At 34.2% G+C, this 22,438-nt stretch overlaps 3 protein-coding genes across 3 annotated transcripts; all 3 read left to right on the forward strand.

Annotated features, from left to right (window-relative positions):
- Positions 1-374: 374 nt before the first annotated feature.
- Positions 375-3,904, forward strand: LOC145612423 (cysteine-rich receptor-like protein kinase 19). Its single transcript, XM_081667797.1, has 7 exons — positions 375-1,209; positions 1,904-2,047; positions 2,359-2,483; positions 2,580-2,790; positions 2,888-3,125; positions 3,204-3,357; positions 3,526-3,904. Exons 1-7 carry the CDS (start codon positions 375-377, stop codon positions 3,832-3,834), a joined length of 2,016 nt encoding a protein of 671 aa, XP_081523923.1. The 3' UTR covers positions 3,835-3,904.
- Positions 3,905-9,243: 5,339 nt separating this feature from the next.
- Positions 9,244-13,792, forward strand: LOC145611792 (cysteine-rich receptor-like protein kinase 15). Its single transcript, XM_081667160.1, has 7 exons — positions 9,244-10,391; positions 11,129-11,263; positions 11,718-11,836; positions 12,011-12,221; positions 12,320-12,557; positions 12,695-12,845; positions 13,041-13,792. The coding sequence occupies exons 1-7, from the start codon at positions 9,548-9,550 to the stop codon at positions 13,353-13,355; spliced, it is 2,013 nt and encodes a 670-aa protein (XP_081523286.1). The 5' UTR covers positions 9,244-9,547; the 3' UTR covers positions 13,356-13,792.
- Positions 13,793-19,804: 6,012 nt separating this feature from the next.
- Positions 19,805-21,315, forward strand: LOC145612405 (pentatricopeptide repeat-containing protein At3g13150-like). Its single transcript, XM_081667781.1, has one exon. It carries the CDS (start codon positions 19,840-19,842, stop codon positions 21,049-21,051), a length of 1,212 nt encoding a protein of 403 aa, XP_081523907.1. The 5' UTR covers positions 19,805-19,839; the 3' UTR covers positions 21,052-21,315.
- Positions 21,316-22,438: the final 1,123 nt, after the last annotated feature.

Consider the following 22,438-nt stretch of genomic DNA (forward strand, 5'->3'; position numbering starts at 1 on the left):
GACTTTCAAGTTTCAAGCATCACGCCATTTAATTGTGATGTTAGTTATATACTACGTATATACTAGTAGCATACTTTTTGCTATCACTTTGGTGCTCCACTTTGCGAGAAGATGATTGATTGGTTGACTTAGTCATTTTATACTAGCGTAACGAATTGCCAAAAACAATTATTCATAATAGTTTTATAGTTTAGGCCAACCATGGTTACAGTTTGTTCCATTATTGCACAGTATTATATTATAATAATATAGATTAGAATGGACTAATTACATATCAGTTTGACATTGATCACCCCTTTTTCAGGCTTATAAGATTGGTCTAAATTAAACACTACCATTTTAAACAATCATACAGTAGTATTTGTTTCTAAAACATGGCTTTTTTTGTTCTTTCACAACTAAATTTGTTTCTGTTTTTAGTTCTGCTAATCACTGTTATTACTCGTAATCCATATGCTGCAGCTGATGATTCAGAAGACTCCAAGGGTTATGTGTATGCTCTTTGTCCTGATATGAAGACAGTTGCTCCTACAAGTGCTTACCAGATCAATATAGACACTACTTTGTCGTACCTGTCATCGAATTCTACAGGCAAAACTCGATTCTACAACACGACTGTAGGGAGTGGAGACAGTAAGATATATGGTCTCTTCTTCTGTCGGCTTGATGTTACTAATGCTGCCTGTCAGAAGTGCGTCTCCTTGGCTATTTCTGCACTGAAAACGCGATGTCCTGGGAAGAAAGAATCCATTGTTTGGTACTTTGATCAATGTGTCACTCGGTATTCAGAGAAGCCGTTTCTTGGCACTATGCATGATACTCCTATGATACCGATGTGGAACAGGCAGAATTCGCTAGACATTTGGAATGTTACTAGTAATATGACAGGTTTTATGGATGTTCTGATAGACAGTCTGAATGATGCGGCAGATAATGCATCAGGTGGATCACCTGACAAGAAATTCGCGACACAAGAAATAACTTTTTCTGATAACTTGACGAGCTTAAACACCATCTACACGCTTGCAGAATGTACACCTGATATAACCTTGAGGGACTGCAAAAGCTGTCTTCGTGTTACGATTAACAACATCACAGAACTGTGTAATGTTAAGGCAGGTTGTACTCTTATGTGTCCGAACTGTAATATTCGGTATGACACTTATCCTTTCTATGGAGATGCAATGGATAATTCTTCGAATCAATCAGGTAACAAGCTTGATTAAAGTTCTATTTTAATTTGTGGAGTCAACATCTTGTGTTTTAGGCCAAGTTCATTTTCTGCCAGATTGGATTTCTAAAAGTCAACTTTCCATGATTTCATCATATCATTAATTTTCAAACTTAGGATTTCTAAGTGTATTCTAATCTCTTGTTTGTTTGTATTAGGCTGTTTCAAGATTAAGCATCTCTAGTTTTCTTACATTAAAGCATATAATCATGATTAATTTAGGTTATTTTAATAACAAGCCTTAAGAATGTGTCAAACCTGCTGCATTATTTGACTAATGACATTAAAAGGATTCTAACTGTTTACAGAATTTATACATTTGAGCCTTTAATTTACTCGCGCTTTGTCGCAGAAGAATTCAATGAGCTTGAAAGATTGATCTTACTAGAGTTACAATAATGAGTAGTGACAAAGCTAAAAGAATAAACAAATATGCTTGAACCATAGAGTTACCTGCTAGTTCCGCCATTGACTAAATGACTATAAGCTATATTTCCCTATAATTTATATGTTATTTAGTTTTGTCAACTTAGCTTCTTGTTGATCATTACCATGTTGGCATAGTGGCATGCTACTTTCTCTATTTTTATAAGTAAACATTAAAGTTGCGTTTTGAAGAAATATCTGGGATAAGATTTGTACATCAAATGATCTGTATTGTATTCTTTGTAGCAGGAACTCATTCACAATCTATTAGGAAGAAAGACGCAATACTTATAGGGGCCATTGCTGGTGCAGCTTTGGTAGTGACTCTGGTTTTCGCGGTTATGTTAATTGTATTCAGGAGAAAGTCCAAGAAAGCACATAAATATGAGGGTGAGAATACAGGATTATCTGTTTTGCTCTGAGTTTTTCTATTCTTGTTTAACCCCTTCATACTAATTACTGACTTGACAGTTGACAATAGACTAAATTTTATTTGCTGCTAAGTATAGCTTTGAGTGATGCCGAATAGTAAGCTTCCATTTGATCATCACAACTATCTTTTAACTGCATATAATGAGGATTATGAAATTTATGATCTACTCAAGTTTAGCATTAGGTCTTTCGAACCTACTCTACCAACAATAAGAGATTTTATGCAAAATGTAAGGGTTTAAGTTAACTGATGTAAATTGCTCCTGCAGATTCAAGTGACATTGATGATACCACAGAGTCCCTAAAATATAACTTCAAAAAAATAAAATACGCGACTAGTAATTTCTCAGAAGAGAAAAAGCTAGGAGAAGGTGGATTTGGTGAAGTTTTCAAGGTAAAGATTTCATGTCATGTACATTCCTCAGCATATAAACCGTCGTTTAATTTGTGTTGTTGGTGTTCATGAATTGGTTTGGGCATATTCTGACAGGGAAAGCTTGAATGTGGACAAGAGATAGCTGTAAAGAGGCTATCAAAGAACTCGAGACAAGGTGTTACTGAGTTCAAGACAGAAGTTCTTTTAGTTGCAAGGCTTCAGCACAGAAATCTGGTGAAACTCTTAGGATTTTGCATCTCAAAAAAGGAGAAGTTACTTGTTTACGAGTACTTGCCAAATTTAAGTCTTGACCAGTTTCTGCACGGTAAGAAGATCAGAATTCAGAAATGACCTGTTTTCATATAAACTCTGAAACCAAAATTTCTTTGTTACAAACATTCTATTACTTATTCCTGCTGCAGATCCTACAAAGTGTGCAGCATTGGATTGGGAGACGAGATTCAAGATCATATGCGGAATTGCAAGAGGACTACTCTATCTTCATGAAGATTCTCGGCTTAAGATCATACACCGGGATCTTAAGCCAAGTAATGTGTTGTTAGACAAGGACATGAATCCAAAAATCTCAGATTTTGGCATGGCAAGGCTTTTTGGAGCAGATGAAACTCAGGGAAATACTAATAAAATTGCTGGAACATTGTGAGTAGTTAGTTTCTGTTTTTCTAAATCTAAGCTTCAGTAAGTTGAAAAGCTCATGTAGTTAACATTATGATGCAGTGGATATATGGCTCCAGAGTATGTGATAACTGGCCACTACTCTGTCAAATCAGATGTGTACAGTTTCGGTATAATAGTCTTGGAGATCATTAGTGGTCAAAGAAACAAGTTCATCAGACTAGATAGTGAACAAGGAGAATCATTAATTTATCGCGTAAGTTTTGTAACTTTGGCCTATAATTCTTCAATATGCTGCACGTTACCTTTGTTCAGAATTAGTCGTCACATTTTCTAGCATTCATAGTTAAGATATTGGTTGGTCTGGCACTCTGGCTCTTCTACGGATATCCTAAAATAGTATTATATTATGTGATTTTGACAGGCATGGAGGCTCTGGAATGAAGAGATTGCAATGGAGTTGGTTGATAAAGCCATTGGAAATGCTTTCTTATCCGAAGAGGCAGCAAAGTGCATCCACATCGCGTTGTTGTGCATCCAAGAAGAAGCCGCGAGAAGGCCAAGAATGGCATCAGTGGTTGCCGCGCTTAGTGGTGATGCTATAGTTCTGCCTACGCCTACACCACCTCATTTTTTTACTGCCGGCACTTACGGATTGGAAGACTCTGGGATAGATCAATCTGGTTCAACATTTTCTGGTTCAAGAAACATTACTATTGTGGATCCTCGGTAACTTTTACTGCATGTTTAGCATTTATAGTGACAAATTTTTCATGGACTGTATTTGGTTAAGCTAACATGTTAACATTCTTTAAAAGAAGACAAAAACATTTTAACATATTTTTGATAGGTTCAGATTATTCTTGTAGTAATTTGTACTCACTATTCTCTGATGAATTGTTATGATCAAATTTTCAAATGTAATAATCTCACTCCTGAAAATTTTAGTTCTTCTAGTCCCAAAAAAAAAAAAAAAAAAAAAACACACATTATTGTAATTGTCAATTTGATGAACGTTGGCTTTCGTAAGAAAATGAAATGATATATTCATATATAGTTGTACTGTAAGATGGAGGAAGAAATGATTCAAATGATTGTATAAAATTGGAAAGAGCTATTTAGAGAAAATGCTATTTGGGCCAGACCACCTATATGTATTGGGCCGGGTAACTTACATTATTATCTTTTACTAATATGGCAGAGTAGGATCCACTCCAGTCAATGCCATGTCACTATGTCAGCTTTAAAGTCAAACTAGCTGTGCATGGGACGAAAAAAAAGCCAGTGTCTTGTCGAGCTTTAGCTCTTTTAAGTCCATGTATAAATCCAGGCCATCTCCAGCCCATTTAATTAGTTATATTTTTTGTAATAAAAGGTCTAAATTTTGAAAATGATGTCTATACACGGTCTATGACCTATTAGTCCGCCTCTTGTTTAATGTTGGAATTTTACGGAGCAAATGTAGAGTAACTCCGTGTGATAGCATACGGAGTAGCAAATTAGCATTTGAGCAATATTGCATTGTCGTGCTATGTATATGGTAACTTGGTAAGATTGGTACATACATAATAAAACCTGACTAGGCTAATTCAATTCTTCAAAAATTAAGTGAATAAACGTATGATCACCATTACAAATACAAATGGATGGCCAAAATCGAAATAGCAATAATTGCGGTCTCTAACTTTATAGCTGAATTTAATGTTTCACATGCTCTATTACATATAACCACATTATCTTGATTTCTTGAATGATCTTATTAAGGTTTGAACACATTAGCATCTCTATTCTCTAATGTAACTCACCCTTTAGCATGTGATTTCTTTTAATTTGCCGTGTAAAAAATTTTCAACTTATAAATATTCTAAATTTATGGTGATTTTGCCAAAATATTCCAAAATTATGGTGGCTTCGCCACATACTTGTTTTAAATATTTATCTAGCTTATTATATAGGTAAAGAGGTCACAGATATTATGTGTATTAGGTTTGGGCATAGAACCATGAATATGGTTATGTGGGCTATTGAATATGTTGGACTAAAAACCTTGGATGATTGGTCATTGGTCCAACAAAAAGTCCACGTGCACCAATAAGTACCATTATACCGCATATTCTTAGGTATACACTCCTGTACCTAGAAATAGGTGTAACAACAGTACAATATGAATATTAACTTTTCGAAAAGTGAACATAGATATAAAAAATATGAACATTAGCTTTTCAGAAAGTAAACTTAGGCATAAAAATGTGTGATTTTCGATTTCTTATGTGGTGACTTTGTGATTAACTTCGATTGACTTGGTTATACTACCTTCGTTAACATTTAGTTGCAACTTTAGGGTATTATTTGAGAGACATAAAATATTACAAAGTTGCAACTAAATGTTAACGGAGGTAGTTTATGATTTTCTTAATTCTAACGAATTGAATTTTATCTGATTTTGTGCATTTTTTTTTAATCAATAAACATAATCATGCAAAATATGAACATATGCATAGGTTCCCTTAAATGTGAACATTAGCTTTTCATAAAGTGAACATAGGCATAAAAAATATGAGCTTATGCATTTCAGAAAGTGAATTTAACATTTCAAAATATGAAAGTAAGCATTGGTTTTCTTAAAGTGAATATAAGCATTCAAAAGGTGAACATATACGTAAAAAAATATGAACATAAACATTTAAGAAAGACAACATATGCATAAACAGATTTAATTAATATTTCATGAACAACACTACACATTTACATTATGAATATTTGAAATTATATATGAACATATAAAATATTATTATGAATATAATGCATTTAATTATGAACATAAAAATCTAAAGAAATAAAAAATAATATGATTATGAAATATATGCATATAAGTATTAAATTTTTATTTTTTTTACGTGTTCATTTTTTATTATTAAATGTTCATATTTTATTCATGTTCATATTTTGTTACTAAATGTTCATATTTGTTTACTAAATATTCATTTTGTAGAGCGTAGTGTTGATTTTTTTTACGTTGTTGCACCTATCTAAGGTGCACAAGGGTGCACCTTAGACTAATTGCCATTATACACTTAGAATTTTTTTTTTTTTTATTTTTACAAAAGTTTTTAAAAAGTTTAATAATACGGGAAATATTTTGTATAATACAAGAGAGAAATACAAGTGAAAAGTTGAACACACAAGGTCATGGGCAACCAGATGATAAAATAAGGTTGTCTAAAATAAATCAAAGATTAAACATTGTACAATTATAATACAAAGTACTGCGTTAAAACAAGTGAGTATGGAAAACTCTGGCTAGATGTTATAAAATTCCTTATACCCTGTAAACTGTATATCATGCTTATGAATGTTAGAGGTGTTAAAAAATGACCTATTTTGAAAACTTTTGTAAGATCTGTCACAATTCGACCTTACTAAACCCAATTCACTCTCTCGAGTTGACATAAGGCTACAAGCCTACAAATTTTAGTATGTTCGACTGTATGAAATGTATCGGATCACATTGTATGGGTATGTACCAATACTTACGTACAAATACACCAATCTATTACATCCCCGACAAGTCGACATTGAAAGCAATTAAACAATGAAAGGGTACATCAATTTTGACTTTTGGTGTACGGTCAATTATGTGCAAACCATGAAAAGTCAAAACTTTCACCAATCCGAAAGTTGGATTTGATCCGTTGAAAGAGAAAGATCAATTCCCACGTTGTTATCAGGTTACAGAAAACATCAACAACAATCCATACTGCTAAGTGTTGACAAATATGCCCATCTTCAACCGTGCCCACCAGGTGTTCGATGAAATGCCTGAACCAAAAACCTAAGCAATTCAAACGTATGAGATACATAATGCTATACCCACTTGGAGAACAATGTTATTTAGCAGAAATCTAAAAGGGGTTTATGTCATTTGTAAGAAAATGTGCTTCTTGCTATTGATAAATGTACGTAGTTATGTACTTAGGTATAGACTCCGACTAATCTAGATTTGAGTTGTATCTATTTGGTTATAGTGTTATTAGACTCTGACTAATTTGGATTCAAGTTATGTGTTCCTTGATGACTTGGCAAGGTTTGAACTCGAGACCAATGAAATGAGTTGTTGGTGTTTAACAGTTTAAGAGATGGACAAGATCAGATCAGTAAGGTTGAAATCCCAAGTATTGTTACCATCTATAGAAGATTTTATGGGGCTTCCTTGGGAAAAGAGTCAATGTGTATCTAACTTGGAAAGATAGGATCGAACACATCTATGTATTGGGATTGTACTTATCAAATTTGATGAGCAATATTGAAGCCTCATTAAGAGGATGGCAAGGGAGTTGGTTAAAAGTATGATATAATGCTGATATTCATGAGTTGTGACCACCCTTATGTTGTTGTATGGTGGAGCCAGGCCTGAATAGGCCTAATAAGTTGGCTGCCTGATTTAACTTTTAGATGTCGCTTTCGAGTAGAAGAAGTGGCTAAGTGCTTCCAAAAATCAACTAAATGGCTTAATCATACAACCTATATGATTAAAGCTTTAAGCTGGCTGATGGAGATGCTCATCAAGTCTTAATGAAAGTTGAATCTGGTATGATTTTCCTCAACCTTTATTGCTTACGCGTTTACTTTATTATAATCCGTGTCCCGTAGAATTTATAATGTGACCAGCTTATAATCCGTGTTTCCTGTGAGTCTGTAAGATATATGAATGAGATTGTTGAAATCTTCAAATGTTAAGAATTTCTATATTTCCTTATTTGTGAGTGACATACTTAATTTTTGTTGGAATATCAAATCTTTGCTGTCTAGCATTGTTATGTATGGGTCGAAATCAATTTCATTATTGATCAACTTAGACAATTGTATACGTAAGATCGATCGAAACAATCTTGTTTTGGATAACCCTTAAACTAAGTTAAATAGTCAAAAAACGTGGTAAGAAATCACTAGCTTTGATCCATGTACTTTTTTTGATAGATTTTCAAAAAAAAAAAGTGCACTTTTTTGATACATTATTATTAGTCAAAGTTTACAAATTTTAACTTTTGAAATATGGATTGAGTATGATCTTGCTTTTAGTTGGTATGGACTTTCGGCACACGCATGTTTTTTGTCTTAGATGAAAAAAACCTAAGGTACAACTACAAGTAATTCTGAAAACAACTGCACAAGAAAGAAAGAAATAAAGAGTTTGTCTTTTATTAGTAGATTGAAAAAGTTGCACATAACAGTAGAATTCACCCTTCACAGTTAGGTGCTGAAACTAATACATGATCCCACCGATTAAACTTGTGTTAGTTATGTATCAAATATATTACTATATGCCCAACCATATGAGGATTTAATGCACCCACTCTCCAAATTTATAGATTCGTTTTACTTTGCCTTTTAGGCCTTAAAAGCTGCTAGAGAGGATTTATTGAGTCTGACTTCATGTTGTTGCATATCCAATTCACTTGTGGATCAGGATGCATACCACATGGTGTCCTTTTGTTGGCCATATTAATTTTCTTAATATAATTTTTAATTTTTTATAAATATTCCAGCGTTTATACTTGCAATAATTATTTTTTCTTATTTGATACTACCTCCGTTAACTTTTAGTTGCAACTTTAAATTATTTTATACTCCGTATCTCACAAATAATACCCCAAAGTTGCAACTAAAAGTTAACAGAGGTGGTAATTTTTGGTCACGAATGTACTTTATTCGGTTTTGAAAGTTTTTAACATTTACTGTGTGCATACAAATTAAGCAATTGGACAGAGGGTTAATGGGGTGAAACCATGAACGTATGATCAGAGTGTGAATGAAAATGTGTAATATTATGAGGTACTATACTATGGTAAGAGGAGTAAGTAATGAGTTTGCTAGAAATAGGATAGAGAGTTGTAATAACTTTTATGAAACAAAACAAAACATATTGTGTTAAAGGTAGTACTATCTATATCAGCTATACTAAACTTTCTTAATTCATATTATCTGTCAGCTTGTGACTTGTAAGTTGAAATAATATGGTACTATTACTTATTGTTTTAATGAATGAAAGTGATATTACTTGTTAGTTTTAAACACCGGCCAATATTAATATTTAACAGAGTAGCTAACAATACCAATACTTATGTTATTGTTGGAAAAGAAACTAAGAAAGTATACAAGGTTTTTGGTGAGCAAATTAAAGCAAGTTGATTGAAAAAAATACAGTTTTCACGTACTCTAAAAATTAAAGTAGATGAAATAATCAAAGTTGGAGGGAGCTATGTGTCTCAATTTAAGTGTCACATGTGGCTTTGTCCCACAAGGGACTACTATATCTGCTCACTCTAGCGTATGTATCTGAGTTTCTTAATGTTTAACACCCCTTATCTCATCTGTATTCACACACCCTATGTTGTTCATAGTTTCAGATCATAGTTTTAGTATTGCATATCTTTCATCTCTTAGACATGGAACATATCATTAGATTATGTTGGTCATCCTTGTTTATTGTTGTTACTTTGTTTAATGGGTGGACTATCTGTTGCTGCTCGGCCGCTGCTTCTGATGCAACCCAAGCATATGTTTATGCTCTTTGCCCTGGCATGACCACAGTTGGGTCTAATAGCAGATATCATAACAATACTAATAGGGTTCTTTCTTACCTTGCTTCGAATACTAGCCATCCCAACCGGTTTTACAACACAAGTGTTGGTAGTGGACGAGATAAGGTCTATGGCCTGTTTTTCTGTCGTCTGGATGTTAAGGATGCCGCCTGTAAGAAGTGTGTCTCCTTGGCTAGGGATGCTATTGGTGTTCGTTGTCCAGGAAAGAAAGAGTCAACAGTATGGTATTATGATCAATGTGTGGTTCATTACTCTAATATGTCTTTTCTTGGTACTATGCATGATTCTCCTATGATACCTATGTGGAACAGACAGAATTCTCATGATATTTGGAATGTTACAAATAATATGGATGCTTTTACGAAAGTTTTGCTTGATACTATGTGGAAAGCTACGATCAATGCAACAGATGGTCGAATAGACAGAAAGTTTGCAACAAAAGAAGCTAGATTTGTTGGTAACCTGTCAAATTTGAACACTCTTTATACATTGGTTGAATGCACACCTGATATATCTCTGAAAGATTGTCGACGTTGTCTTCAAATGGTCATTGGGAATACTTCAGAGCTCTGCAATGTTAAGGCTGGTTGCACTTTGATGTGTCCGAATTGTAATATGAGATATGACATATACCCTTTTTATGGAGATAATGCAAATTCTACAGAGCCTTTATTTGCTCCCATCAAAGGTAAGAAACTTTGAATAAAGTTGTTTATTTAGTTTATGAATGGTGATTAATGGTGGATTATCATAGTGGTTATTGTTAAGAATAAGGTTCTGAATATGATAGGTGCTGAATATGAATCCCTTATGATCTTATCTTATATATTCTGTTGGGTTTGGTCTCTGCACCTCCTATGAACAGAAAAGTATGTGATGATTGGTGAGTCAACATCTTGTTTTCGGGCTAAGCTAGTTTTAGATTCAATTTTTTGAAGTCAACTTTCTATTTTGGTATTGAAGTATTCAAAGTTATAGACTCCCTAGAAAGTAGTTGATCCAAATCATCTTCTTGTGCTTATTTGTTCTCGACCTGAATTAATTGAGTGCCATAAATATGTTTTAATCGCGTTAACTTTTGTTTTCATGTATGAGCCCAGGGGTTAGACTTGATTGTTAAGTAAATTTAACCCTTTTTCAATGGGACACTTGGGTTTTGAGGGTGGGGGCAATCATCTACTGGGGCTTCTGTAATGTGTCGCTCCTGTTTAAGCCTTTAGTTGCCCTTTTTCTACGGCAGATTTGGACTGCTTTGAGCAATTGCTGATATTGCATATTTGCCTTTATGGTCTAATCAGTTGAATGTTACCTTTCATACGAAAATTTGTTAAATGATGTGTTTTTGTTGTTTTGCTGTTGTAGAGCTGAGCTTTGATAGTGTATTCGGTCGTTAAAATTAATCGACTCAATCTGCATATGAAACAGGAAAACCTGCAAAAGCTACAAGAAAACAGAAGGCAATACTGATAAGCACTATCATAGCAGCAGTTTTAGCATTGATATTTTTCTTTGGAGTTCTATTTTACGTATGCAGGAGGAAGTCCAAGAAGGAACTTGCCGGTGAGACAACCTAAATCCTTATTCGGGCTAAAATCACTGAGTGAATTTACTTTAATCAAATTCCTTCGTATTGTTGCTGATACGATCCTACACCTGACTATATTACTAGAAGTGTCATGCTAATATATTATGTTGATCATCATAGGCAGGGCTAGTACTATATGTAGCTTGGGTTTAACATATTGGTTACCAACATCAGTTATATGTTTATGTTTTGGTTGCTTGGGTTGGAATGAATTCATATTTAGCGACTCAATGAGTCATAGACTCAGGTATGCACGACTAATTTGGTATTTGTAACTAATCAGTGATATGTGTCTCAATAGGGTATCGAATTATGTGCATGTTTGTGATTTTAAGTTATAGATATTGTGGCATGCCTTGCTTAGAAGCAAACATCAATAGCGAATTCAACTGATGTAATTTTTTTGTTTTTTTTTTTGTTTTGTGGCAGGGTTCAATGATATTGAAGTGGAATCCTTGAAATTTGACTTGAGCACAATAAGATCTGCAACCAATAGTTTTTCAGAAGATAGAAAGCTTGGAGAAGGTGGATTTGGTGAAGTGTTCAGGGTAATGATTGTTATGCATGTTCACAAGCCAATGTTTTGCCTATATTGTTCTTGTACTATGCTCTCTTGTTCTTAGCATAAGTTGATAGATTTTACGGAATCATAGGCTGTCTGGATATATTGCAGTAGTTCATATTTCATGTGAAAAAATTCATTTATATCCATGTTCTGCCAGGGTAAGCTTGACAATGGAGAAGAAGTGGCAGTAAAGCGCCTATCAAAGTTCTCCAGACAAGGGATTTCGGAGTTTAAGACAGAACTGCTTCTAGTTGCAGAGCTCCAACACCGAAATCTTGTGAAACTCCTTGGATATAGCCTTGCTTCAGAGGAGACATTACTTGTGTATGAGTACTTGCCAAATTCAAGTCTTGACCGATTTTTAACTGGTATGATTTTCACCAATGATCTGATTTATCAAAGTTAATGCAATATGTTTTTTCTCTTTTACCACCATCACCTTCTGCTAATATATATTGCTTGTCAGATCCAAAAAAGTCTGCATCTTTGGATTGGAAAACAAGATTTAAGATTATATCTGGCATTGCAAGGGGATTACTCTATCTTCATGAAGATTCCCGGCTCAAGATCATACACCGTGACCTTAAAGCTAGTAATGTACTATTAGACGAAGATATGAATCCAAAAATATCAGACTTTGGTATGGCAAGGCTTTTTAAGGCAGATGAAACCCAGAGAAACACTAGTAGAATTGCAGGAACTTTGTAAGTAGCTTGTTCTTTTTTTCCATTTAATTTCTGGAACTTTGTTTCCATATTATCCTTGATATTTCAGACAGTAGCTCTAACACGAGAAGCAATCGATTAGCTGAAAATCTGACAGAGTTAACAATATGATGCAGCGGATATATGGCACCAGAATATGTAATTGCTGGTCACTATTCAGCAAAATCAGATGTATACAGTTTCGGGATCTTAGTTTTGGAGATAGTTAGTGGTCAGATGAACAATTTTTTCAGACTTAATGGAAATGAGGAGTCTCTTCTTGATCGTGTAAGTACTTCTTTTCGCAACTACTACTTCTGTTTCTGAATCATAAACCCATTATCATTGAAGTTTATCTCAACCTAACCAATGTTGCTTGCTAGTTCAAACTTTAACTTCCTATATATATCTTAAAAGTGATCTATTATCTTGGGACGGATGGAGTATTATGTATTGAACGTGCTACTATAATCATATTTACAGGCATGGAAGCTTTGGGATGAGGGGTCTGCAATGAACTTGGTAGACTCGAGAATGGGAGATAATATATCGTTGGAAGAAGCCGAAAAATGCATCCACATTGGGTTATTGTGCATCCAGGAAGATGCCTCTAGAAGACCAAGAATGGCTACAATAGTCGCTGCGTTTAATGGTGATACTGTCATTCTACCACGACCTACAGCGCCTCATTTCTTCGCTGCAGGTGCTTTTTCGGAAATTGATGATTACTCTGGGCTAGATCTCTCAGCTTCAGCGTTTACAGCAACATCCAGCACAACAGAGATGGACCCTCGGTAATGGTTAGTTTACTGTGACGTGCTCCATATTTAGAGAATCATAAGACATGAATGTTAAAGATTGTAGTATAAATGTTGAGAAACCATTTTGTAGAATTTGTTTTTAAAAAAAGAAAGATAGCATAGATATGTTTATGTCATACTTTACCATATCAGAAAGCAATAAAGTCTTGTATGAGACGGTCTCACAATAATTTATTGTGAGATTGAGGTGACTTTATCTTTCTTTTAGGTAAAAGTTGACCATGTTACATTGTGTATATTGTAATTTTTAATTACCTAAGTAAAAAAGGTTGTTTTTTAAGTCTTGTTTTAGACAATCTCACAAAACTTATTATGAGACTAAGGTACCTTTATTTTTTTATAAGGTAATTTTTTTGATGTCTCACAATAAGTTTATGTGAGATTGTCTCACTCAAGACTTATTAAAATACTTAACGGATGGTAGATTAGATTATTAAAAATTTGTATAAATGTTGTTTTTTTTTTTTTTTTTTTTTTTTTTTGCTTTTTTTTTGCTTATTTATATTTTTATTATTGTCTATATTGGGTATATGTGCATTCCACTCAACGGGAGTTTTATCATTATATCACTTCGCAATTAGTCTAAGCTATGTTATTTTATATTTATTGTTTTGGCTTGGGATACATTTGTGCCAATCAGACAAGTTTGAATCAAGTTGTTTAGACGAATTTAGCCATCCTTACAAACACAAACTTTATAATAACATAATACAGAAGCCAATTTGCCATCATCACAAACAACTACATATACGAATTTCACAAATTGGTACTTTTTTAATTTTTGGATAATAAACATATTGTATGCAATCACTGTTTGTACTAAAAAACCTACTCAAAAGCTTCAAAAAAAAAAATAAATAAAAATAAAATAAAAATAAATAAAAAACAAAATAAAATAAAAATAAATAAAAAAAAACTACTCAAGCAAAAGATAAGAGGCTGAGCTTAGTAATAAGACTACACAAGCCCAACCAACCGACCCACGCTCAAATGGAACCCAAGCTCCAACAATAATTTTTCCATCAACCCAGTCTTGGCACAAAAATTATTATTATCATCTTTAAAAAATAAAACAGAACATTTCGGCACAAAAATTAGACTGACTTGATCCTTCACCCGAAACTAGCTACTTAAGGCTTGTTTGGCCTAAGCCTTTACCCGAAACTAGCCACTTAAGGCTTTTTTGGCATAATCCTTTACTCAAACAAATTCTAACCCTCAACTGCTATTTGTCGCTCCCATTTTACCAGGTAACGCTCCCTTTTTGACTTGAATGGACCACTATGCCCTTTATGCAATTTGGGTTATAAAAAGGACCTTGTTCCCCATTTGGACACAATACATGAAACGGTCCCCTTACTTCACGACATTATTGTCCCGAGCTTCCCAAAATCGGTCCCCACGACCATGCAACCAAATCGGTCCCCACGACCACCTAAATTTTCTATTTTCAAAAATCGTTAAATTTGCCGACGGGTCTTGGGTCATGGACGGCGAGTGGAACATACGTACGCCGGAGAATGCGTCGGATCATTCTGTAAGTTTTTTTTTTTTTTTTTCGGTAATTAGGACATCCGCCTAAAATTTCCGGATGTCCTAGGTACATCCGCCTAAAATTTCCAGATGTACCAAGGAACATCCGGAAAAACCTAATATCAACAAAATAATAAAAATTATCATATTTTTTAAAATATAATAAGCACAATGATAACAACAATAATCACTATAACACTTCAAAATAACAAAAAAAAAAACAAAATCCGAAAAAAAAAAAAAAAAAATTAACAATTTTATTAACGGGCCAAAACAAAAAAAAAAAAAAAAAAAAAAAAAAAAAAAAAAAAAAATTGGAACTTCCGCCCAAAATTTCCGAAAGTTCCTTGAAGGATCCGCCTGGAATTTCCGGATCCTCCATGGAACATCCGGAAATTCTGGGCGGATGTCACACTTCCGCCCAGAATTTCCGGATGTTCCATGGAGGATCCGGAAATTCCAGGCGGATCCTCCATGGAACTTCCGGAAATTTTGGGCGGAAGTTCCTGGGATCCGAAAATAAAAAAAAAAAATTACCTCGTCTCCACCATCGCCGCCGCCGCCTACGCCCCTGCCACCAGCGCCGCCGAAGGTCCTCCCTCCGAATCTCAGCCTAATCCGCCTCGAATCACCCATTTTCTTTTGTGTTTATGATGATTGTTGTTTTTTTAAAAAATTAAGAACAATTTTGGAATTTTTTTTTTTAAAAAAATAAAATTGTTTTAGAGAGTTAGAGAGTAAGAGAGTTAGAGAGAGAAGTAAAGAAGTGAGAAATGTTGGTCGGGAAGGAAAAAACCGTATTTATATATTAGGGGTAAAATTGGAATTTCAAGAAAAAAAAAAGGGAGCGTTACCCGGTAAAATGGGAGCGACAAATAATAACACTCATTCTAACCCTAAGGAGGTGTCAACTCAAGTGTTAGAGTCAAAAATGGTTAAGATCGGGTCGGAAATATTTGTAAAATTGAATCATACTAACTTATTGTCTTCATGCAAGTCGAAATCTAAATCGAATATTTATCAAGTCGATTTTAGAACGAGTCGGGTTGGGTAAAGGGTTGACACCTAGGCTCCATTAATAAAGTACCTCATTTTCATCAATATGAAGAGCTTGATGCACAGTTACCATTCAATAACACTCCATTCTTCTAAACCCTATAATTGCTTAAACCTTGTAACAGTAACAATCAACAGAAATGTCCAAACCTAGCGCTCGCCTCCATAGCTTGTTCACCCAAAATGCAGCAAACGCCATTAAACCCAAATTACCTAAAGTACCAAAAATACAAGAAATCCATGCCCCAATTTTCCCAAAACAACAGCCATTGATTGCCTTAGCTAATAATCAAGTAATTAATAAGGGTGTTAGAGAGCTTTTAGATGAGAGAGACACACAAAAACTAGTTGAAAAATTCAAGAATTTGTCTCCAAATAAGTATTTCAGGCAAAAGTATAAAATTTATGATTATGTAATTCATCGACTTGTTCTTGCTAATCAGATTTCTCTAGTTGAAGATACGCTTGAATCCCAGAAAGAGTACATTTATAGGGAAGGATTTGCTGTTCGGATTATGTATTTGTACGGGAAAGCTGGGTTGTTTGATCATGCACGCAAGCTGTTCGACGAATTGCCTCAACGAGGTTCAGTACAGAATGCCAAAACTTTTAATGCCCTTTTAGTGGCTGCATATCGTTGTGAGGATTTTAATAAGGTTTATGAGCTGTTTCGTGAGCTGCCGTCGAAGCTGTCGATCAAACCGTTGACTGGAAGTTATAATTTGGCTGCTCAGGCGCTGTGTAAGCTCGGGTCGATTGATAAGGCGGTGTCGTTGCTCGATGAGATGGTGGACAATGGGGTGAAACCGTGTGTGGTTACGTACAATACGCTGCTTGGTGTGATATATGAGAAGGGGGAGTTTGATGAGGGTGAGAAACTGTGGGAAAGGATGATTAAAAGTGGGGTGGTTCCTAGTGTAATCAGCTATAATTTCAAGCTGCTTAGACTTGTCAAAGATGGAAAGATTTCTGAAGCAAGGGAGCTGTTCTTGGAGTTGGAAGCTAGTGGATTAAAACCCAATGCGGGTTCTTACAATGCATTGATTCTAGGAGCGTGTAAGGACAATGATCTGGATGAGGTACGACGATGGTATAACGAGCTCTTGAACGATGGTTGTGCTCCGAACAAGGCTACTTTGAACACCATTATTCCGTTTCTGTGTGATAAGGGTGATTATGGCTTGGTATTTCAGGTGTGCAAAAGGATGTTTAAGCGTCAGTGCACGGTTGATGAGTCTTTGTTGCAGAAGGCGGTTGATGCATTGGCAAACAACTCGATGATGAAGGAAGCTGAGATCCTTGTTGGACTAGGAAAGTCTAACAGTTATCATCCTTATAATCTTGTGTTGCCTGATTTGCCTCCTACTGGTATTATGGGCTATTTCAAATCAAGCTTGGTGACTAGATTCATAGGTTAACTGTTTTAGGTTATGTAAGGTTCTTTAGTTGGCATTAGTTGCAAGTTTTAGACCTGGGTTATGAATCTCTTTTGTGTCATTGCCTCTTTGTGATTTCATATGATCAAAGCTAACTAATAGCGGAACAATTTACCTTGTTATTTTAGTAAAACTTGCTACAAATACAAGCATGGCGCTTGTCTTGGATATCTGCCAAGTGCTTATGTATCGCACTTGTCATTGTCTTGAACACTATAATTTGAATTGGACTCAAACACGAGTGCGCCCAACCAAATTTGGACACGGCCCAAATTTAGACAAATTGAAATTGAATCAACGTGAACCAAACTAAATCGAATTGATGCGAACCCGTTCCACTTATCACCATTAAGGGTCATTAGGGGTTTAACTTAAGTCTTAACTGAGTCAATGTGAAAAAAAGTTACTCCCTCCATGTTTTGGCCGTGTTTTAATAAGTGTTACCCTTTTTTTTTTGGCAAAAAGCTTCATTTTAATAATATGTCTTTTTTCTCTCATGGTCTCCATCTAAGCCCACTATTCAACTATCTCACTAACCTCTTATTTTATTTAAGTCAATAAAATTGCGTAAAACTATATGACAGGGATGTTTCTATAGCGGTCGTTTGAAATACGACTACCTTATTATTTTAATGATAAATAATATGAGCGATCCATTTTTTCACACTATAAATTGGACATAATTAGTATTCTAATTTCTACAATGCAAATATAATTTTTGAAAATTTTAATCCAACAGAAAATAAATAATTTCGAGAAACAATAAAATAAGAGTAAAAATTACATAAATAAAACTAAAAATTTTGATAAATTAAAAAGTGTTGATGATAATATTTTATAGCAAAAATAGAGTAATACAATTAATTACTTGGATTAAAATATGTTAACTATGAACTATATAATCATTAAAATATTATGATAGTCATATTTCAAACGACCACTGTAGAATTTTCACAAAGTGTAACACTTATTCAAACATAGAGGGGTAGACACAACTACATTTTCATTTACACTTAAACTCCAGTTTTCAGCCAGTTTTAAATTCTCTCGCTTTAGATATGAATAGCAGCGCGGAATAATTAATTATAACAAATAGTTCCATAATTAGTCCGAACCCGAATTAAATTGACGGTGAACACTAGAATATGAAATTGAACAAACAAACAAACCCACAAAAACCGACACTTAATTGAACAAACAAACCACAAAATCGATACTTAATTAAACAAACAAACCAAAAAATCGACACTTAATTGAACAAACAAACCCACAAAACTTGACACCAAATTGAACAAATAACCCATAAAACTTGACACAAAATTAAACAAATAACCCACAAAAATCGACTCAAAATCGAACATACAAACCCACAAAAATCGACACAACAATGAACAAACAAACCCACAACAAACAAAAAGTAATTGAACGTATTAACCCACAAAAATCGACAATAATTCGAACACAACCCCCAAAAACGGAGTCGATTAATTTCCAGTTTTAAATTCTAATTGTACCTAACTTCCAATTGAAAAACACAATTTTATAACACAACTAGGTTAAGTCCCGTGCCATGCACGGTTATAATTAAACTTTACAACAAAAATTATAAAGAATGGTTTTTATTTATTTTTTTATTTTTTATTTTTATTTTTGAGGGGAATAAAGAATGGTTGTTAATTTAACAATTTATCCAAAAAAAATATTTGTGACAAAATAACTTGAATTTTAATTTATACCAAATGCGTAAAGGTTATTGTTTTGAATTTTAAAAAAAATAATTTATTAATAGAAATTTAGAAGCTATTAGGTTTTATATAAGAAAACGAAAATCTAAGTTAGTACCGTATATGTCTTCAAAAAAATAGGGAAAAAAAAAGGTTAGTACCCGTATACGAACTAATATACAGTTGTCCTTATATTTTTGTTGACACACTTTGACCGGCATTAAATGAAAATTTAGTTGATTTATATTAATTTAGGATAATTAGTATTCCATAATCAACTTTTTAAAAATGTATTTATAGTGAGTGGTTGCGGTTTTTATTTTAATTTTAATAATCACATTGCATAACGATTAATGTCAAATGATTAATGTTGGAGCTTGGAGGAAAAACTTGATACTCCTTAATATTATAATAATCTTGGACAATGATATATTTAATACCTTATTTTTAATCTATGTTTGTATACTTGTAACTAAAAGATTAATAGTATATAGAATATATGTTAAAAAAAATATTAATTGAGTATGATTGGATTACATATGTTGTCAAAATAGAAATAAGTATTATTGTAGCTTATAAAATGGAAGTCATTAAAATTTGGTAAAAAAAAAAAAAAAAAAAAAGTGCAAAAAGGAGGGAAAATTATTAATGATATCGTGACAAATGTCATCTTAGCTTCGCTTTTAGTATAGGTTAATTGATTGATTGATTGATGATGTCAAAATCCAACGTATACACTCGTCTTCATGGCCTGTTTTCTTCAACTCAAAACGCAGCAAACTCCATTAAATCAAAGACCCCAAAACCCACTGAATTACCAAATTCCCCCAAACATCAAGCCATTAATCTGGGTATTAGAGATCTCTTAGATGAGAAAGACCCTCAAAAACTAGTACAAAAGTTCAAACTTTTGTCTCAAGAAAGGTATTTCAGGCAAAAGCATAAAATTTACGAAAACACAATTCATCGTCTTTCTCTTGCAAAGCAGAATACTTTAATTGAAGAAGCATTAGAATCCCAGAAAATTTACATTTTTGGGGAACCATTTGCTGCTCGCCTTATATACTTATATGGGAAAGCCGGTTTGTTTGATCATGCACGCAAGGTGTTCGACGAATTGCCTCAACGAGGTTGTGATCAACATTTCAAATCTTTCAATGCCCTTTTAGGAGCTGCTTCTAATTCAGGAAAATATGATAAGGTTTACGAGCTTTTTCGTGTGCTTCCCTCTAAGTTGTCGATTAAACCGAGTGAACATTGTTATAATACGGCTGCTCATGCTCTGTGTAAACTTGGGTTGTTTGATGATGCATTGTCATTGCTTGATGAGATGGAGAAAAACGGTGTAAACCCGACTGTCGTATCGTATAATACGCTTCTTAGTGCGTATTATGGGATGAAGGGGTTTGAGGAAGGTGAAAAGATATGGAAAAGGATGATTGAAAAGGGTGTGGTTCCTGAAGTGTTAAGCTATAATTTCAAAGTGCAAAGACTTGTTAATGATGGGAGGGTTTTCGAGGCGATGGAATTGGTCACAGAGTTAGAAAGTAAAGGACTGAAACCTGATGTGGGTACTTACAATGCTTTGATTCTAGGAGCATGTAAGAATGATGATTTGGATGAAGTTCGACTATGGTATTATGAGCTCTTGAGTAGCGGTTGTTCTCCAAACAGGGTTACATTCAACACCATTGTTCCTTTTCTGTGCGACAAGGGCGATTATGGCTTAGCGTATCAAGTGTCCAAGAGGATGTTTAGGCATCAGTGCTCGGTTGATGAGTCTTTGTTGCAGAAGGTAGTTGATGGATTGGCAAAGAAGTCGATGATGGAGGAAGCGAAAGTCCTTATAGGACTTGGAAAGTCTAATACTTATTATCCTTATGATCTTGTATTACGTACAGGTATTATGCGCTATTTCCTTTGATGCTTCAGAGTATAATTTTACATGTTTTTGTGTTAACTAGAAAGTTTTTTAATAGGCAACAGTTGTATAAGAACTAGGCTTGAAGCGCATTAGTAATGTATCATTGCCTATTGTGACTCCGTATGATCAAATTAAAACTAGTAGCAGAAAATATTTATAGTGCTTTTTTATGTTTAGTACGAGTATGATTGTATGAAGATGGAATGGCAATCCACTGCTAAAACATTATGCTTGTTGCATATCTAATATACCAGACTTTTTCCCTGCTCCAGCTTAATGTATCGTATTCAAGATTAATATGCGTATGTTATTATTTTGCAACTAGATATTCAGAGCCACTAGATATATTAATGGGCTAAAGCAGCATAAAGAGGCCAATATAGCTGAAAGTCATGTAACTCTGAAGAGGCCAATACAGTTGAAAGTCATGTAACTCTGAACAAATCTGAAGTCCCAGTACCACAAACAAGAGGGATTTCAGAAACTTGGGTATAGTGATCAGTCTCTAAATTTTTATTTTTATTTTTTTATTTTTATTTTTTTTGTTGAAGGGAGAAAAACAGATTAATTATGTGTCAAAGTGACACTAGGTTTATACATATCAGGCACAGTAGTAGTAGTAGCAGGATCTAAGGGCCTGTTCACTTCAGCTTTTCAGTTCAGTTCAATTCCAATTAGTTAAATTCAGTCCAGTTCATCTCAGCTACTAAATCTTCTCTCATAAAATATTCATTTTAGCTCCATTCAATTCAATTCAGTTCAGCTCACCTCAGCTCAGTTCAATAAATATGAGCATGCCCTAAGTAGGAGTTTACGTTACAATCAAACTTCAAAGGTTCAGATAAGGTCATTGAAGGCAAACAGAGAGCCAAAGTGGTATGACTTTCTTTTTTTTTGGCAAGAAGGCAAAACTTGATTAATTAACTAAAATGGTTGCTATTAAAGACTCATTGTTGGAGTTAGATGGGGTTGCATCCCTGAATTGCTACTACGATCCACTACTTCAGTACACAAAATTATCCTCCTCTAGGCCTGATGAGCTTCTTGCCTTCTTTGTTAGAACATTCGCGATCCTATTAGCATGGAGGTCCTGATTGAAACTAAACTCTTACATAGTCTCCTTTATTAACTCATTACACATAAAAGGGTGTGTTTACGAGGATGATTAGCCGGGATGGCATGTTTAAGAGTTACTCCTTAGATGCGATTATTGCAATCTATTAAAATGATATCATTCCATGGTTCTTGCGCCATTTGAGACCCTGATTGATTATTCATAATTAAGTGCTACCATTGAAGAAGATCAAGGAGCTCGAGGAGGGCAACTGCATTAGAGCCTTACTATAATCTACCTTTCTCGGTGATCGACAGTGAAGCAGCAAAAGAA

This window comes from Chenopodium album, chromosome 24, assembly GCF_948465745.1.
Source record: "Chenopodium album chromosome 24, dcCheAlbu1.1, whole genome shotgun sequence".
In the NCBI taxonomy this organism is placed as follows: domain Eukaryota; kingdom Viridiplantae; phylum Streptophyta; class Magnoliopsida; order Caryophyllales; family Amaranthaceae; genus Chenopodium; species Chenopodium album.

What these genes read in the sequence shown, in the direction of transcription:
- LOC145612423 (XM_081667797.1), top strand. Translation starts at nt 375, where the DNA reads ATGGCTTTTTTTGTTCTTTCACAACTAAATTTGTTTCTGTTTTTAGTT. An exon ending in AATAAAATTGCTGGAACATT is followed by an intron (nt 3,126 to 3,203) that starts GTGAGTAGTTAG and finishes ATTATGATGCAG; the next exon opens with TGGATATATGGCTCCAGAGT. An exon ending in GAGAATCATTAATTTATCGC is followed by an intron (nt 3,358 to 3,525) that starts GTAAGTTTTGTA and finishes TGATTTTGACAG; the next exon opens with GCATGGAGGCTCTGGAATGA.
- LOC145611792 (XM_081667160.1), top strand. Translation starts at nt 9,548, where the DNA reads ATGGAACATATCATTAGATTATGTTGGTCATCCTTGTTTATTGTTGTT. An exon ending in GATTTGGTGAAGTGTTCAGG is followed by an intron (nt 11,837 to 12,010) that starts GTAATGATTGTT and finishes ATGTTCTGCCAG; the next exon opens with GGTAAGCTTGACAATGGAGA. An exon ending in AGGAGTCTCTTCTTGATCGT is followed by an intron (nt 12,846 to 13,040) that starts GTAAGTACTTCT and finishes TCATATTTACAG; the next exon opens with GCATGGAAGCTTTGGGATGA.
- LOC145612405 (XM_081667781.1), top strand. Translation starts at nt 19,840, where the DNA reads ATGATGTCAAAATCCAACGTATACACTCGTCTTCATGGCCTGTTTTCT.